Source organism: Astyanax mexicanus, chromosome 23, assembly GCF_023375975.1.
Source record: "Astyanax mexicanus isolate ESR-SI-001 chromosome 23, AstMex3_surface, whole genome shotgun sequence".
Taxonomy (NCBI): Eukaryota; Metazoa; Chordata; class Actinopteri; order Characiformes; family Acestrorhamphidae; genus Astyanax; species Astyanax mexicanus.
This window is the reverse complement of record NC_064430.1, coordinates 12,873,753-12,892,844: the sequence shown is the minus strand read 5'-3', so window position 1 is coordinate 12,892,844 and position 19,092 is coordinate 12,873,753. Positions and strand designations below refer to the sequence as shown.

At 37.7% G+C, this 19,092-nt stretch overlaps 1 protein-coding gene across 16 annotated transcripts in view; it reads right to left on the bottom strand.

The window, feature by feature from the left end:
- The window catches only part of tjp1a (tight junction protein 1a), a 211,484-nt gene that overhangs the window by 35,249 nt on the left and 157,143 nt on the right, over window positions 1–19,092 (bottom strand). For 9 of the 16 annotated variants that reach the window (XM_049471246.1, XM_049471238.1, XM_049471239.1 and 6 more), the window contains 6 exons: window positions 16,213–16,337; window positions 16,007–16,109; window positions 14,344–14,641; window positions 12,597–12,703; window positions 9,194–9,359; window positions 8,135–8,270 (listed from right to left, as the gene is read on the bottom strand). In XM_049471246.1, coding sequence (XP_049327203.1) covers window positions 8,135–8,270; window positions 9,194–9,359; window positions 12,597–12,703; window positions 14,344–14,641; window positions 16,007–16,109; window positions 16,213–16,337 — 935 coding nt within the window. The remainder of the gene's footprint in view (window positions 1–8,134; window positions 8,271–9,193; window positions 9,360–12,596; window positions 12,704–14,343; window positions 14,642–16,006; window positions 16,110–16,212; window positions 16,338–19,092) is intronic. The other 7 variants (XM_049471247.1, XM_049471235.1, XM_049471248.1 and 4 more) reach the window with 1 other exon arrangement.

Below are 19,092 nucleotides of genomic sequence, written 5' to 3'. Positions count from 1 at the left end.
AAACAGAGAGAGAGAGGGAAAAACACCACTTATTCACACATAGCCAAGCCTGCATCAGAAAAGATTTGCACTATACAGCTCTGGGGAAAAAATAAAGAGACCACTAAAAATTTTTCTTTGATTTCACCAAATTGAGAAACTATAGAATATAATCAAAAGGAAGATGGATGATCACAAGCCATCAAGCCAGGTTACCCAAAAGCAGTGTGTAAGACTGGTGGAGAAAAACATGCCAAGATGCATAAAAACTGTGATTAAAAACCAGGGTTATTCCACCAAATATTGATTTTTGAAATCTAAAAGCTTTATGAATATGAATTTGTTTTCTTTGCATTATTTGAGGTCTGAAAGCTCTGCATCTTTTCTTTTTCTAGCCCTTTCCCATTTTCTGCAAATAAATGCACTAACTGACAATATTTTTATTTGGAATTTGGGAGAAATGTTGTCTGTAGTTTATAGAATAAACAACAATGTTAATTTTACTCAAACATATACCTGTAAATAACAAAATCAGAGAAACTGATTCAGAAACTGAAGTGGTCTCTTAATTGTTTTCAGAGCTGTATTTGACATGTTTATACAACAAATGCAACCTCAAGTATGGCACAAAACCACTTTTTATATTATATTAGGTTTGATGCTGATATACTGCAAACACAATGACCAACTGCACATTTAATTACAGAAAGTATAATTAATTAGTCTGTTTACCTGGATAAAGCACAGCACATTTTCAGTAATTATCACTTTGTATAAATCACATTTATGTAAAGAATCGGACAATGCTAAAGCAGCATTTTGTCTGCGTGTGAAAATATGATTATCAACGTTGTATATTATAAAAAATATTTTCAAATGTTGTGCTACAATATTGGTACCATATTGCCCAGCCCTACATTTCCGTCGCTCTTAACAAAAGCTATTTACAATGCATTTTTATATGCACCTTAACTGGATAAATGCTCTGTATATTTAACAAACATGTTAAAGTGTCAGTGTGTACGTTTTGAGAAAGTTGGGATTTTTTAATGAACTCTCTGGTAAGAATGTGTAATTATACATTGTGTAAAGTGATTTTAATGAAGAAAAATGTATTAAGATTGCTGTGTATGCTAAGTATAATATATCATCCTAGGAATGATGAGGTGAAAGAACACCATCTACCCATCCAGAGAGAGCAAGGCCAATTATGCTCTCTCGGGGCTCTGGCAGCTGATAGCGAGCTGCATAAGTGGCATTCAAACCAGCAAGGTCCTGATCTGGACCATTCAGAGCCGTAGGTATAATATTTTGTTCATTTTTTTCATTTATAAAGTGTTATTAAACTGTAGAGAGCAATTAGAAGGCAGTGTATATAGTGATTACAGTGTGCATTACATGAATTGACACATTCATTGTAATTTTAAGTTTATAGAAACAGACATCTGTTCTTAATTTTTTTGCGTTTTTATATTTATTTTATATTTATAACAGATACAGGAATTATATCATATTGACTGAAATTGAGAAATATGTTGTAATACAAATTCTGATTATATCGTCCAGCCCCAGGCCTAATACAAGTCATCATATAAGACCATGCAAATCTATACACAGTTCAGCTGTCTAATAAACATCAGTGTGTGCCAAATGTTATCAGGTGAATACAGCTCAACAAACAGTAATGCAAATCCTCAGCAGTCGTATTACAACAGCAGCATTGTACTGTACAGAGTAGAAGTGCTGCAACAGTGCAAACCTGCGATAACACCATTAACTACTGCACTATTAGGCTACTGTAAATTACTGCGCTAAGCTGGCGGCTCGAGGATTTCTAGGATGTCTAATTCAGCCAGTTATATTTCTTTATTTTGACTTTCTTCAATTGTTTTTATTATAAAACATTATTTCAATATTTGTTTGTATATTAATATTAATAATATCTCTTAATTTTAATGAACATTGGACTATGTGATAAATCTAGGCTGAAATCTGCTCATACAAAGGCACACCTTCCTCCAGCTGATCTAGAAGGACATCTGTGCTACACTATTGTTCACATAGGGAAACTGTTTTACTGCAGACCTGCTGCTGTGCTGAGCACAGAGTGGAGAGGGGTGTGTGTTTAGGTACTGAGAAACCAAGACAGAACTAACAGAAGTGTGTCCAACACAGCAATAATCAGAGGGTGTGCGAGATGTAGAAACAGATGAAGAGAGAGAGACAGATTTTTCCATTGTTTTGGAAAAATACAGATCAGATGAGTATGATAGAAGATAACATTAAATATGGTTTAAATACTGATTCAATTTTTCAGTATTAAGTCTAAGGTAATACATTAGAATTTAGATACATTAGTTAGGATGCCTGAGATGAACTCGGGTTGAGTCGGCTCGAGATTTCCCACCACTTTCTTTGGGTCGGGTTGGGCTCAAGATAATGGTCTGTGATGTAGGGGTCTGCTTTTTAATGCTATTTTTATTTTAAATAAAGCTATGGTGTGCTAATTACAATACAGCAAAGTAACAAATCAAACTGTGTTTAAAAAACAGTTGCACAAGATAGAATGTTATAATCAGGCAGCTCTGGCCTGCACACTGTGTGTTTTCGACTATATGCTTAAAATAACAAAAAAATAAATGTTTGTTCAGAAAATATTTTATATCCTTAAACATTGTTAATTTTATTAGAGTAGAGGAAAGTCTTTATAAATTCTGTTATTGTGTGTTTATGTGTGAAGCACTCAGATACTTCACTGCTGCACTCTTAGAACAATGAGAGAATTCCAGAAGGGTCATATGACTCCCTGGCAAGCCCAGCACTCGAGCTGGCAATCCTCTGACTCCAGTTTCACAACACCACCATCTTACACACACACACACACACACACACAAAATACAAACTTGGTAACAGTTCCTATGAATCCTGTCTTAACAATGCATTATGAATGCACTTATAATGCACTATATAGCATACATAATATGGGTGTGCAATATTCTTGCGCCAATTTTGATCAAACATGATCAAAACTCTATATCATGATATTGCTAGTTAATGTATTTACAAATACTTTTTTGTATTTGTGGTAGATTTTTGTTGTTACTTTATTTGTGTTACATTGTATTTTAATTTGTATTACTCAAAATCAGGGTAAAAGTAGAGTACTGTTTACAAAAGGCAAACGTTAATTTTTTTTTTGTTTCTACCAAATTTATACATACTTATATTTTGTTGCAGTAGTTTACTCTTGAAATTAATTTATATAAAAAAAAAAATGTCATATCACCATAAATATCATAATCGCAAAAAAACTGTCAAATAATAGAATATTATTTTAGGGCAATACTGCACATTCCTAATACATAGCACCTTATAATGACAATCACAAGCTTGTATAATAAGCCATACATACCTAAAGCAAGCAGACAAGAGAGTTAAATAAAGAGAGGTATTATAATGCATTATAATATCTGTTCATAAGGACACTGAACATACTACAGTAATATAAGACATTTTGAAACCTGTCTTTAGGAATTCACATACCGTATGTCACGACAGGTACTTGGCATGAGTATACAAGCTTAAAGAATTAATTATAGGGTATTATACGATGTTACGTATGCTCTACACTGCATTGTAAATGCACGTTTAACTCCTTATGAATACAGGACTCATAGGAAGTGTTACCAGTGTTACCAGAAGCTCTCCTCCAGTATGCAGGAGACAGGAAAGAGAACACACCCTGAGCGCTGGTGGTGTTAACAAACTCAATTAATCTCTGCAGCAGCTGCTGCAGCAACACTCCCTCTGGGCAGCTCTGATTAGATCTGCACTGAGTCAATGTTATTTGTCAACACATTTCAATGTGGGCTCAACTGATATGGATTAACGGTTGCAGTTTAATCGACAATGGAAAAGCTGTCAACACGGCTAATGTTAGAAAGCAGTCGACATGTCTACAGTAGAGCGTGATGTAATACTGCAGTCGATTTACCTCAGAGGTGGAAATGACGTCACAACAGAAGATGTGCACTATTTCAAACCATATCAGTGTTTTATGGAGAATCCGATCAAATTCGTCCCAATTTTACCCCAGATAACTGTTGGAAGCATTATCCCTATATTAATAAAAGTTTTGTGACAGGCTTGTAGCATGTTAGCCACAATGGTTACTTTTTATGTTTTTTTGAGCTGGATTACTCACTGACAGTTGTTGACCCTGTCGTTGAACCTTGTGTTCATTTTGGGGGTACACAGAGTAATCCCAAACTGCTAATCTTTTCAACTGAATTCCCTACATGGAAGTTTAAATGGACATAATTCCTCAAAAAAAAAAAAAAAAAAAAAAAAACATGGACGTGAGCATAATACACAAAACTACAGTCGTTCCTTACATTTCACTTGTAAGCTGGGGTGTGGGAAAAACTAACCCTCTGCACCTTCTTTCACAAAGTCCTCAATAATATTTAATTAATTTATTATCAACAGCAGAACCACTGCTGGTTCCATGAAGAACCATATGTTGGTTATAGGAGATATGAGAGTATGAAAGGCCTTAATATGGGTACTTTACCAACTGTATGAAGCTTTTACACTCTTAATAACTATACTATAACACCCGAATAAAGCACTACAGATGCTTCCTGCACACATAAAGGGTTTAAAACAGCTGCCTTGCTGTGAAAGAGTGTGAAAATATCATATTCAATCAGTCATGTCTGCCCACAAATGCCCACAATTCTCTTGAACAAGCCTTTTTGAGTGACATCTCTGCTTTGATATTTGGCAGACTCTGCAGCAATGCTGGTCCTTTTCAGACATGACACGTGCTATTTCAGGAACAGCTCCAGTCAGACTAAACTCCACATCTGTAGCTTTACTTTTATCTTACCATCACAGATCAACCTCTCAAAGCAGCACTGCAGGGATGAGCTACAATAACAGGACAGTAGAATTGGAAATACTGTATAATAATCTGTGAATGTATTAAGATAACTGATCCTAAATTGTTCAAAATGCTAAACTATCAAACCTCTAATTAGTATAACCTGTTGATTCAGTACAGTATGTGAGTCACTGAGAGTTCAGATGCAAATCATCCCAACTGTTTATATATGGAGAACTGCTGTGACGGAGGCTTTCCAATGAAGAACCCAGAACGGCTAAATTTGAATAGTGTCCAAACGGGAAATTTTGTTAAGAACTCATAAATGTAAGCTAAAATCAGGTTACAAACTCCATAGTGTGTGAATAGTCAATCATTTTAACCCCTTCCATACATGTTTTAACAAGGGGTTGTTAAATGGATTAATGCAACAATTTGTCTACTAGATTTAAAATCAGAAATCTGCCCATTATAAACATCACAAAATGAGTTCTAATTATTAGAGTTTTCAGGCACTTGGGTGTGGCTGGTTCTGGACATAGTGGCAGCAGTCCAGTAAGTTCAGCGGTGCTGGATACCCGGCTCTAGGCGTAGAGAGATGTGGGTGGAGTGTGAAATCTCATTAAAACACACCCTGTAGCAGCACAGCTTTATTAGGACAAGGTGACAGGGTTAATGGATGACGGATGTTATCACACCCTGCTGCCCTGCACTCCACTCCTAATCTATCTTTCTATCTCTCTGTAACTATATCTGTCCCTCTCTCTCTCTCTCTCTCTTTCACTCACACACACAAATATCTTTTACTTTCTCTTTAACTACAATTCTTCATCCAATAATAACAACACAAGCTGTATTTTTTCTCAATCTGAGGGAACTGTCCTGATCTGCTCATGGTATCAGAAACCCAACTCACTAATCAGAAGCATTACCACACATGCTGTAACAGTCTTCACCAGACTCTCACTTTAAGGGTGTTTTTACGCATGTATTTTGTTTTTCTGGTCTAAATCAGATGATGAGTCAATTTACTTGCAGCATTTCCCCCTCTGTTTGGTTTGTTTTCACACAGGTGAAAACCAAAAGGAACCAAAAAGGCGCCCCAACAAACCATGCATCCACAATGTCTCCTTTGATTGGTCAGAGCTTTCTGGCACTGAAGCAAAAAAGTAAACAGTAAGAAGACCCTGAAAGATGCAAGGAAATGGTGTATCCATTGGGTTATCATCAATCACATTTCCAACTAACACAATCTGATTTATTAAAAAACCTTTTCTATGCATGTCTTAAGGAACAAATCAGCAGCTGCTGAATTTTCTATTGCCTATAATGCCAAGCTCACACTACACGACTTTAAGTCGCCAGTTGTGCTGTTCACACTACACAACAGGTTGTGCTGAAATTGCGAGTTATTGAGATGTTGAGACTTTCACACTACATGACTGATCGGCGACATTGGGTCACAAATTACAATTTATTTTTTACTGTGGGAAGTGCAAACTCACCTGGCTGCTCTACAAAATAACATTTTGTCATGAGAACACGGCAGAACTAAACACACAAGAACTGGAGTTACCATGCCAGAGAATCTTCATAGTGGAGAATACAAAATTAACGGGTTCATACGGAGCAATTTATTAAGATCAGAGTTTATTAATGTCTAATATTTTTTTAATACTGAAATAGGTCCTCAACACAGAGCTATATTAAATGTTTCAGCACCACAGACAGAATTGTTTAAGGTTTTAAACTCCTGCAAGCCTTTTAAACTCAGTGCTCTAGCTTTAGCTCACCAACCAAGCAGCTCAGAGCAGTAATTCTAGCATCTTAACTTACTAAACCTCAGTTTGCTGTAGAAAAATGGAAGTTTACAGGCATGTTTTATTTGCTTTTTAAGAAAATAAAAAACATTATTTTACTTTCTAAAATTAAAGGAACATTACTGTGTTTTTCGGATTACAAGCTGCACCTAAAATCCTTTAATTTTCAAAAAAACTTTGGTTCGCCTTACGTATGAATTTAACTGGTCAGGTTGTAAGAAGCAGTTAAGCCACTCCAATGAATTACAGAGTATAAGCGCTGCTAACCGGGGCTGGCTAGCATAGCTAACCAAGGCTAGCTAGCACTGCTAACTACCGCTTGCTATGCTGCTAACTGTGACTGGAAAGTTAACCTTTTAACCGGGGCTAGCTAGCACTGCTAAATGGGGCTGAATATGCTGCTAATCACGGCTAAGTAGGGCTGCTAACCTGGGCTGGCTAGCACTGTGGTCAGATTCTCAATAAACAGCAGGGGGTGCGTTTTGGACTCGTGACTCTCTCTTTCTGTGATCCCATTTGCCGTAGGTAGCCACAGCTCCTAACTCCCAGTCACTGACTGGGTCAGATATTTAGCATGCCAAATATTTGCCGGACATCTCCGACTGGTTCGAAAAGGCTCAGATTTTATTGGATCTTCCCAAAGACTTCTAAATGTCACCTATTCAGAGAATGCTGCTACACAGCCACATTCAAGGAAAAATCAATCGAAAGTCACCCTATATAAATATCATCTTCAGGCTGTATCTACAAAAGAATAATTCTTGGACATGTTCATTTATTATTCACTCCAATATAAAAGATAATATACAGTATAATGTGTAATTTATATGTGTGTGTACATTTTTGCATGCACATACTGCTGACACCACTTGCAGGTGCACATAAAGAGGAGGGCTCGCAACAGAGATGATGTGCAGGGCTGGAAACCAATCAGAAAGTTCAGCAGCCAATGGGCAGATCAATGTCACCCTGGCCGACCTCTGAGCTTTCACTGTGCTGGTGGAAGCAGAGCTACTGCAGAGCTAAAACAGACAGCTATAAATCACAGTTCTGTGTGACAGACTCACCCACGGGCAAGAGCTTATCTGCACTGAAACATCTGACGCACAACTCCAGCACACACACCACAAAAAGAGACGGCCAATGTGAATTAAGTTGGAAACTGACAATGGGGGATACAAATAGAGCTGGGGTGATGATTTAAGGACAAAGTGGACACTGAGGAAGATAGTGAGCATGAATAATGGATATCCTAAAACTGATGTGGAATGTGCTAAATTATGAACCCAAATTAGTTTAAGTTCCTTAAAAGTTTTTTTTTGGGACTTGGCTTGGAAGTAGTTTGGGGTTTGTGTGTTCACTGTGGACCTCTACCTCGCTCTACCTCCAGCCTCGCAATATTTTGATATATTATCACAGCTCTTTCAATGTGTTTACAGTCAGTTCTTACCTTCCGTTGCTGATCTGTTGTGGAGACTGGCAGGAGATGTCTGATGGCTCGGAACGCTTGTCTGGAGAGCGAGAGCGAGTGCCGCGTGTTCGGTCGTGGGAATGGTCCGATGTCAAAGAATGAATTTCTGAGATATCTGTTAAAACACACAGAAGGTATTATACTGTACTTTATATTTTGTAGTTAATCATGTTTTATTTACTCAAAAATTACTTCCTACACCTACAAACAGTATTTTCATGGGTGAATAAAGGACTATATGAACTGTGGGACCAGAAGTGTCACAAAGGTAACACCAACATTGTATTTCAGTGAACACAATTTAGGACTTTATCTCTGATCAGTAAAGTCTGAATTTCTAAATGATTTAAGATCTCTACATTAAGCTTTACTCATTGTGACCTTTAATATCAATGGAAAAACTAATTTTATGTAACAAAAAAAACATTGTAGCCAACAGTATAGCCACTCCACTAAAGTACAGAATTATACAGGAGTTTTAGTGAAGTTTCTCCAGCACTGAGGCTAAAGCATTATTAGCATTAGCCCCTAACTGCAGCGCTAGCTCTTTCGCCATCCAGAGTCTGTGGTTTACCTGTTAAAACAAGCTACGTATAACGTACCACTACCTTGGCAAACAAAACTCATAGCGTTCCTCAGCGTAGCACTATCAGACAGCATATACTAGCGCTAAGCACTGCTAATCATGGCTAGTGCTGCTGCTAATCGCGCTAAAATACTGGAAATCTAAGCTTACTGTAACTAAATGGAAGCGTGTAGATTAACAGCCAGCACTTATTTGACTTAGATTTTTTTTTTGTTTGCTTCCCCAACACTCAACTGTGGGCAAGACCAGCTAAATTAGAAGGGAAACATGGCAACACCTTTGTTCCTTACTAGTGTTGCTTAAAATTCGCCTTATAATCCAGTGTAAAAAAAAATATATAGACCAGAAAATAATACGGTGCGCTTATGGTACTTATAAGCACTGTAATGAAAAATAAGGTCTTTAAAAGTTTCTGTTGCTCATGATTTGGAATGTGACCCAAGAAGCCTCACCGTCTCTATCAGAGTTGCCGGAGGGAATGCTGTCGTCTATATCAGGGATGTTGAGGAGCGTCGCTCTCTCATCTCGCTGCACCACCATCTTCAGCTTGCCTTTCGAGCGCTCGATCAGTTTCTTCGCATCAATCAGTGACAGGTTCTCCGTCACTGTGCCATTGATCTAGGTGAATAGAAAGAGGGAGAGAGAGGACATAAATCACACCTTTCAAATCAGTTCCAGCCATGAGCAGCCATTTTACAGCACCGCATCGCTTCAGAGCCGCATGCAGCTCCACTATCAGCGCTGCACATCAAAGAGCTAATGATGCCATGCTTCAAGAGGATGCTACATCAGAGCAGCAGAATCAATTTAAAAACATATGCTTTACTGAGTGCACACTTCACACTGCACTTCTGAACCCATACAGCGGCTTGGTATCAAAGCACCGCAATATACAATGCTGGCAGAGAGGTAAAAAACAGCAGTGTCGCATTATTTGTCACTCTACTCGGGTAAAATTAAGTAAAATGAAACATCTATCATCACATATTGCATTTGGTAAGCGTTTACTGAGTTTACTAACTTTTTTTGTAGCTGACAGATATGAGCTGTACAGGACTAGGAGGGTAACATCAGCTGAAATCTCTTTTTGCTTTCTGTGGTCTATAATTTAATGTAGTACTGTCACAAAATAGTAGTGTTTTTCTTTGACATCTTGCAACAGGCTTTATAACAACTTTACATTGTGAATGTTTTTTTTTTTTACTTTAAAACCTAGCTACGAAAACTTTAGTTAGATTAATCCACTTTTCGCTCTTCTCTTCTTTTACTGTCTTAAGCCCTATCTGTACGGGATTAGTTTCTCAGGGGGACGTCTGTAAAAAATATTTCACTCTTCTACTGAGTGATAAAACTCTTGCATCCGGACTGCAATTGACAAAAAAACAGGAGGACCAGTGAGGTATTTTTTTTTGCTTTCTCGATCACGTGACATCACGTTCAGTAGCTCCTCCATTTCCACTCTCTGTTGTGTTTTTGTGGATTTCTGTGAAAACACGTGCCAAAAGTGTAATTACGGTGCGTGGCAGTGGACAAATAGCTATTTTATTAAACTCTAGGAGATTCAATTTATAGATGTCTATCTGGACGGGACTAAAATTACAGAGAACCCCCCCCCCCCCCCCCCCTATAAAAGAGAATAGTACCCCAGGACCCCCGGAGAAACTAATCTCGTCCGGAAATGGCCTTACTCCTGTATCTGCCGTTTCATCCGAGTTTTGTAATTGTGATTTCTAGGGGTGTGACTAGGTGAGACATGATATTATTGTATTATATGATTTAAACCACATAAAAATGCAAAACTGCAGGTGATTTTCTAAAAAAGATTTTGTTAGTAATGATCTTGTAATGGAGATCAATTAAGTTTTACTCCAATTATGAAAAATGTATGATTTACCATTGATTTACCATTTGCAGTAAAATAAACAGTATGTAAGTACTGCAGTTGGTTTCACCAAAACCCAACACTTCCGCTCCTGTATGATCTCACATAAATCTCTTCAGATTTTAGAACTACTGTCAGAATTCCCCCAGTGAAAGTTCTGTATTCAACTGGCAATCATTGCTTTAGAGTTCTACACAGATCTGGCACCCTTTAAGTAGTTTCAGGATGTTCCATAACATTTGGAAGCAGTGGTGACATTATTTATGAATCTGCTGTGAATGTATACAGCAGAAACATTGTAAGTTAGCTGCTTAGAGAAGCCCAGATTTACAGAGTTTGAAAATTGCATCATGTGGATTTTCTAAACAATGAATGTGAACAATTGATCCGAGAACTTGAATGACCTTGAAATCTCTTCATCTTCTACTCACTACAATTATTTACAGTAGCAAAAAATGTGACAGAAAGTGCCCAAAAATCAGGAAAAAGCTTTTTGAAAAATGTACAGCAGTGTGTGCTGAAACCCTAGAACTACACTTCACACTTTAGCCGTGTTCATTACTGCACAGTGGCACCCGTCATGTTCTGGGACGGCATTCAAAGAGATCCCTGCTTCTTCTCTGAAGCAGCATTAGGCCAAATTAGTAGAGCGGAGGCTCCACTGACAAAGTGAGATAATTTACCACATTAAACGAGATCTGAAGGGTTCACTTCATTATGTGAAAATCAGGATGACATGCTTCTAAGAAACTTATTTATCACTTTATTATTTTCATCTTTAGCCAAGCTCTGAGAAACACATTTTCACATTATTAATTAGACTCTCTCTATACAACTGTATAAAGAGAGTCTAATAAAAATATATAATATATTGCTACGTTACAACTTAAGGAGAATCTGGCAGCATAAAGAAAGCTGGAAAGAAGGAGGAGCTAATTTATCCTGCACACTCCCTCGTCTCAGTTAAATATGGTGTGCTAATCAGGTGAACATTTAGCAAAAATGCTAAATTACAAAACGTAACGCAAATGTACAATACAAGCGTTAATGACATGATGCTTTGTTAGGTTAGGGCACCCAGGCCATCAACAACAAGGTTGTGGGTTTAACATCTTGTATTGTCTGGACACGTCTTGTCTGGACACGTCTTGTCTGGACACGTCTTGTCTGGACACGTCTTGTCTGGACACGTCTTGTCTGGACACCTCTTGTCTGGACACCTCTTGCCTGGACACCTCTTGCCTGGACACGTCTTGTCTTTTCGTGTCATGTCAACATGTTGCATCTCGGCATGTAGATGTTTACATTCTTATCCGAATGCTAAATCTTACAACCTTCATGCTTGCCTCTGCTGACAACTTTTTTGGAGAAGGGATTTTATTTTCCAGCAGGACCCAGCACTGCCCACACTGATAAAAAAAAAAGTACCTTATATAATATTCAAATTTTCTAAGATATAGACTAGGTTTTTATTTGCTGTAAACCATAATCATCAAAAAGTTGAAAAACTGAATTCCTGAAATAAAGTAACTTTTTAATGATATTCTGATTTTTTTTAAGATGCACCTGTATATCTCTAGCTTTAGGCCTTTAGATGTGTTTCATGTTTTGTCTCATTTAAGCACTGCTCTTGTGTGGTCTCTTTAGCTAGCTTTGACTGATGGATTAGGGCTAAAGCTTGTCATATATATTAGATATAATTCCAATTATGTTACCTCTGGTCAGAAAGCCCTAAAACATGCTGGTGAACTCCAGGGTGAAGATTTGGGAACACTGCTTTTAGATGAAGAATCACATTCTGAAAGCAATTTCTTAAGCAATTTACCACAGAAAACTACATAAATTTAAAGTCACAATCACTTTTTCCCCTTTAATTCCTCTATGGATTACTTCTTTCACTATTAACCATGTATGCACAATATCAAAACCTTTACTCCTCTCTCTCTCTCTTTTTATTCTCCCTCATTTCATACCTTCAGCACTACGTCTCCCTCCTGGATGTTTCCATCACGGGCTGCCAGGCTTTCAGGAGAAATGTCCTTCACGAAGATGTGGCTGGCCAGGCGCAGACCATATTCTGCTGACAGACCGAAGGGAAAAGCACATGATAAGTACATAAAAACTACATGACTTAAGGCTTTATGAAGGTCAGTGAATGCAATATTGACAGTAGTCTTATTCATAACGTCTGTAGAATATACTGTATTAGCATTGTATATGAAATCTGGGCATGTGCAGTAGTGGCATCACAGAAAGTTCAATGCCATGTAAGGCAAATTGAATGAAATGTTTTTATATAAAAAATAAATAAATAAATAAATAATAATAATAATAATAATAATAATAATAATAATAATAATAATAATAATTTTCCCCTGACATATCAGCCATTATATTAATAATATTAGCAAGCACCGAAACTAAAAAGGAAATTGAAAAGACAGAATCATTTATTTTAAACAATGACTTTTGACTGTATTTTAAGTCCTATTTCAGTGTTTCCTTTTTTTATTTATTTTTATTTTTTGCATGTACATGCACAAACTAAACAAGAAACAGTACATGTACATTTATCTTGAATAGCACTGCTGAGGTACATTTATGACTGGAACAGCAGTACATTCATGATAAAATTTGCAATGCTGAGGTAAATGTACTTTGATGGTTTCAAAATGTTCAAATGTGACTTTTGTAATAGCTTATTCATTAAAAATATATTTAGACTATGGTAAAATGTGGTGAAAAAAGTGGCTAGATTAAATGATACCCAGCAAAAAACAAAAACAAACAAACAAAAAACAGGCCAAACTATTTCATTTTGTTCAGTTTTGGACAAAAATAACTTACCTGTATAATTTATTGTACTTTTGTATTTGTATCTTTGCTACTAGTGCTTTATTCATATCGTGACATGGTGAATTGTTGGTTTCTAGTAACTTCAAGTGAAAATTCCTGCATTTTTATAAAGACAATATATATTGTAGAATAAAAACAACTGCAATTTTGTTGTTTTTTCTTCCAATATTTTCCAGTCCTAGTGTATACAGCCTCCTACTACAAGCAATCAACAAAGCAAAACATTCCAGACATAGCTAAACTACGCTTACACAAACGCATGTGTTTCACCACTTGTTGAGTTGGTTTCATAAACATCTCTCTGATAAGATGAGCAGCTGTCACACATTATCCAGTCTAGCTTCTTTTTATTAGATATGTATCAGAAATGTCGGGCAGTCATTCTCACAGTGATTAATACTGTTCTTAGGGAAACAAAGTGAACGTCTGTGTGGTTAAAAAGGCTTTCCTTTTCTTCCAGCTGTCATATTAAAATATGACAAGGAAAAAAAAAAATAATAATAATAATAAAAATAATAGAAAGACACTGATACATAAGGCACATTATCTTAAACTCTTAAAAAACTAAAATGTACATTTAGGCTCAAATGAAAAAGAAATTTAAACCCCTATGAATAAACTTAAACCCAAATAATCACAAATATCTTGTTTTTTGCATAATTAAATTGTATACACATGGTAACCCGTGTAGCAAGTGAGATATTACAATACTGTCTTATTTTATATTTTATATAATATAGTTTGGACAGATAGTTTGCAATAACAAGAAAAGTGTGTAAAACTTTTATAAACTACATCTATTAATATATCTAATCACAGTGTCTCTGAGTTGTGTATCTCCTGTAGCGTCTGTGTTCTTCTCACCTTCGCTCTTGCGGGACTTTACGAGAGTGACTTTGGCGGGTCGTGGCGGGATATTGGAGGCAACAGAGCGTCTGTCAGATCGCGGGGATGTGCTCCTCTCTCGCGAGGCGCTGTGGTCCCGCCGGCCCAAGCTGCTACTGTGATCGTTCTGTCTGCTCGTCCCCCCGCTAGCACCTCCGGCTCCTGCTCCCGGCCCTTCATAATCATCCTCCTCACTGTCCTCCTCGCGCTCCGACATCGTCTCTCTGTCTCCCAGCCGAGCCACCGGGATCTGGACTTTCCGCTTCCGGCGGATCGTCTGGAACAGAGATCAGTTATTCTATAGCTGATGAATCACACTGACAAGTTCATGTATCTGCTGGCTATACGTTTTTAGACCCCGCCCAAAAATAAAGATTTGCCTAAGTTTTTCAAGAGTTGGACAGGAGGCCATAACGCAGACAAATTCCTTAAATATTTTTTTAAACATTGTATTTGTATTCACACGGCCTCGGATTCATGATTCTCAGAGAGGGAGAGTGTGAGTAAGAAAGTAGGAGAGTAAGAGAGTGAGGAAGTAAGGGAGGGAGGGAGAGAATCAGTGAGTGAATCAGTAAGTGAGGAAGTGCGTGAGTGAGGAAGGGAGTGAGTGAGTGAGTGAATCAGTGAGTAAGTGAGTGAGTGAGTGAATCAGTAAGTGAGGAAGTGCGTGAGTGAGGAAGGGAGTGAGTGAGGAAGGGAGTGAGTGAGTGAGTGAGTGAGTGAGTAAATCAGTAAGTGAGGGAGTAAGCAAGTGAATCAGTGACTGAGGGAGTGAATGAATCAGCAAGTTAGTGAATTAGTGAGAGAGTAAGCAAGTGAATCAGTGACTAAGGGTGTGACTAAATCAGTGAGTGAGTGAATCAGTGAAAGCATCAGTAAGTGACTGAGTGAATCAGTGACTGAGGGAGTGAGTGAATCAATGAATGAATCAGTAAGTGAGTGAGTGAATCAGTGAGTGAGTAAGTGAATAAATGAGGGAGTGAGTGAAGCAGTGAATGAGGGAGTGAGTGAATCAGTGAATTAATCAGTAAGTGAGTGAGTGAATCAGTGAAGGAGTAAGTGAATAAATGAGGGAGTGAGTGAATCAGTGAATTAATCAGTAAGTGAGTGAGTAAATCAGCGAACAATTTAGTGAGTGAGTGAACCAGTGAGTGAGTTAATTAGTGAACAATTCATTGAGTGAGTGACTAAGTGAGTAAATGCCCTAGATTATTTAGTTATACAATAAAAAGGTATCAATTTTCAGAAAAAGTGAACAGTATGGTGCAGACATTTAATACAGTGATAAAAGTGAAAATCACTTGTGTAGAAACAGCCTTGTGCTAACCCTAAAATAAATATGATAGTTCATATTTATCTAAACACAAATGAATCTTGGTATTTAAGCAGTTTGAAAGGTGTGGGAGGTGTTATGTGCTGTTTTCTAAAAAAACCCTATCTACACTCTCAAAACTCTTGCAGAACCCAAATGCAGAACTTGAACAACCCTACAAAAAAGGCCTAATATGGCCGTCCATAATTATTCTTCTGTCACAGACCTCTCCCACACTCCCCACTGCCCGAATTCCTCTAAACTGCGACACAAGGCAAATACTGAACTACAGTCTCTGAGTGTATATTTATTTATTTTTGAATAACTCACAATTTTGGCATTCTTGCCGCTCTTCCTCAGCTGCTGAACGGCGTAGGCATGCTCCACGTTATCCATGGACACGGCATTAACCATCACCACTCTGTCATTCTCTCTGTTGGGGAGAATATTAAAAATAATTGTATTAAATCAAAATGCAATGAAGAGTTTATAGTATATAAGAACAGAAGTTCATATATAGTTGTGGGATTACTTACTGTAGAAGCCCCTCTGCTGGTCCTCCTTTCAGAACATCTGAGATGACGATAGACGTCTCTCCACTCTGGAAGTGAGGGTTGTCTCGGCCTCCTGAAATCGCTATCCCAAACCCAAAGCCTGGGGCCTGAAATAAAGAAATAATAAATAAATACATAATTATGCACAGACACACAGATATGCAATTTGTTTGAATGTGACCCATTTGTGGATTATTTTTCTGGTAAATTAAAGCAACAGTCCCATTCATTTAAGTTGTCTGGCAGGTTTGTTGAATGTAACTTCTCTCAACATTAAAAAAAACAGAATTTTACACAGCACTTAATTTACATTAAACTGCATTAAAACTACTCAAGCTCTGTGCAGTTACACATTTTCACCAGAGAGGTTTCCAAATCCCCAAAACCCCACAACTTAAGGATTGTCGCTTTAAAGCAGCACTAGGTAGGAATTCCTTGATTTTTGATCTTTTTGAAGAAGTAAAATTACAGCTTGAAACTCACTGCAGTGCTGCATTGAGGTGTAATAGGAGGAATAGCGGTGCTCTCGTGTCTGTACCGGAGCTCCTCTGACTCTTTAAGTTTTCCGTGGCGGCCGCGACCAACACTCGCGAGAACTGCGACCTGCTTTCCGACCTTTAGTTCTAACAGTTCTACAAGGACTACTGGTTCATTCCTTACAAACTAACATACAGACACTCTGGCAGAAGCTGGAAAAAGACCGGATATGTCTGTGAAAGCCAGAAAACGAGAAAGAGAAACTAATCCGGCTGAAATATTTATTACACTCTACAACTGTAGGGGGAGCCCACGAGCACAAAATCTCAATCCTACCTAGTCGAGCTTTAAATAAAACACTCGTACAACTTCATTCAACTGCTATTGACAGAAAAACTGTATAAATTTAAAAAACTGCTTTTATAGCAGCTCTTTATGTTGTACACACGAATAGAAGCAATTTCACTGCACGCTGAAGTCTTACTTATTAAAATTCTGCTCCTTCAGTAAGAATGCTGTTATTATTCTACTGGGCAAGCCCTTCCCTGCACCAATTACTGTTTACTATTCCGGCTGTAAAACCACCTCAGCCTTTTCGTCGGAGGTAATAGCACTCAAGCACATTTTGTACACAGACACACACGTACACACACACACACACACACACTCTCACTGAGTGCAGTGAGTTCCTGGCACTGATTAACAATGTCACAGTCTGACAAGGCTGAGTAATTCTGTGACTAGTACCATTACAAGCACAGGGTCAGAGGACGAGCATGGAGGTGACTGCGAGCGACTGCATGCGTGACTAATACACAAAGAGCTACTACATACACTATGAGTCTCTGTCATATACTAGAGCATCTATATATAAAAAATAGAATAGAATATCATTATAAGGTTACTTTATGTCAGTAATTCAGTAACTGAAAATGTGAAACTAATATATTATATAGATGTATTACATACAGAGTGATCTATTTTAATCGTTTAGTTCTGTTATTGTTGATTTTGGCTTACAGCTAATTGGCAGTGTGCCAAGTCCTGCTGGAAAATGAAATTTGCATCTCCATAAAAGTTGTCAGCAGAGGGAAGCATGAAGTGCTGTAAGATCTTCTGGAAAAACACAGCACTGACTTTGGATTTGATATAACACAGTGAACCTCTAGTCTCTTAATTTCCTGATGATCAGTGATGGTTTGGAGAGTCATGTCATCTGCTGGTGTTGATCCACTGTGTTTTATTATCAAGTCTAAAGTCAGTGCAGTGTTTTCCCTCTGCTAATAACTTAAATGGAGATGTAGATTTAATTTTCCAGCTGGACTTGGCACACTGCCCACACTGCCAAAAATACCATTTGAGCTTATATAATATTATAATTTTCTGGGTTTTCATTGGCTGTAAGCCATAATCACCAACAATAAAAACATAGATGCTGAAAATAGATCACTCTGTGTGTAGTACATTTATATAATATATGAGTTTCACATTTTGAATGGAATTACTGAAATAAAGTCATTTTTTATCATATTCTAATTCTTTGAGATGCACTAGTATACATGATGTGATGATATATACAACAGGTGGCAGTCTTTATACTGTTTATATCAATATCATAATCAGATTAACCAAAATAAAGAAATAGTATAATGTCCCATGACTTTTGCCAACTGAAGAAAGCTGCAATGAGCCAATGTTTCGTTTATTCACTTGGTCTACCACTCACTGTGCTGTCCACTGTGGATGGTAAAACACTATATGAGCGAGTGTGTATTGGGAACCCACCAGAGAAAAGAGTAAAAGATAAAATGTTAAATTATAAACGAAGAATGGCATACATATTGCATCTCTTGCTCTCAGCATAGCTACATACAGGAAGAGGAAAAAGAGGAAGAGGAGCTGAGGAGCCATTTCTTCCTTGTGTTCACACACACACACACACACATGCACAAGAACACACACTCTTCCTGCCATTGGGATAGGAGTGCTATTGTAAGCATATCCTCACACTTCCTGCAGCTGGCCTACCTATCACACACAATGAATATTAGAGAGAGAAAGAGAGAGAGAGAGAGAGAGAGAGAGAGAGAAAGAGAGAAAAAAGAGAGAAAAGAGAGAGAGGAAAATTGGGGGACAAAAGCAAGGGGAGGAGAGACAGAGCATAAGGCTGGAAGATGGGTGCTGTATATTTCAGACTATAAGGAGAAATAAAAACTAAATTAAAATCCTTTCATTTTTGCAGTTCAGAGGTGAGTATTAGTGGCCTGTAGTCTGCTTCTAACCCTGGCTAGCACTGCTGGAGCAGTATTAGCATTACCTGCTAACCGCGCTAGCTATTTCACAGTTCAGAGGGAGAGTATTACCGGCCTGTAGTCTGCTTTTACT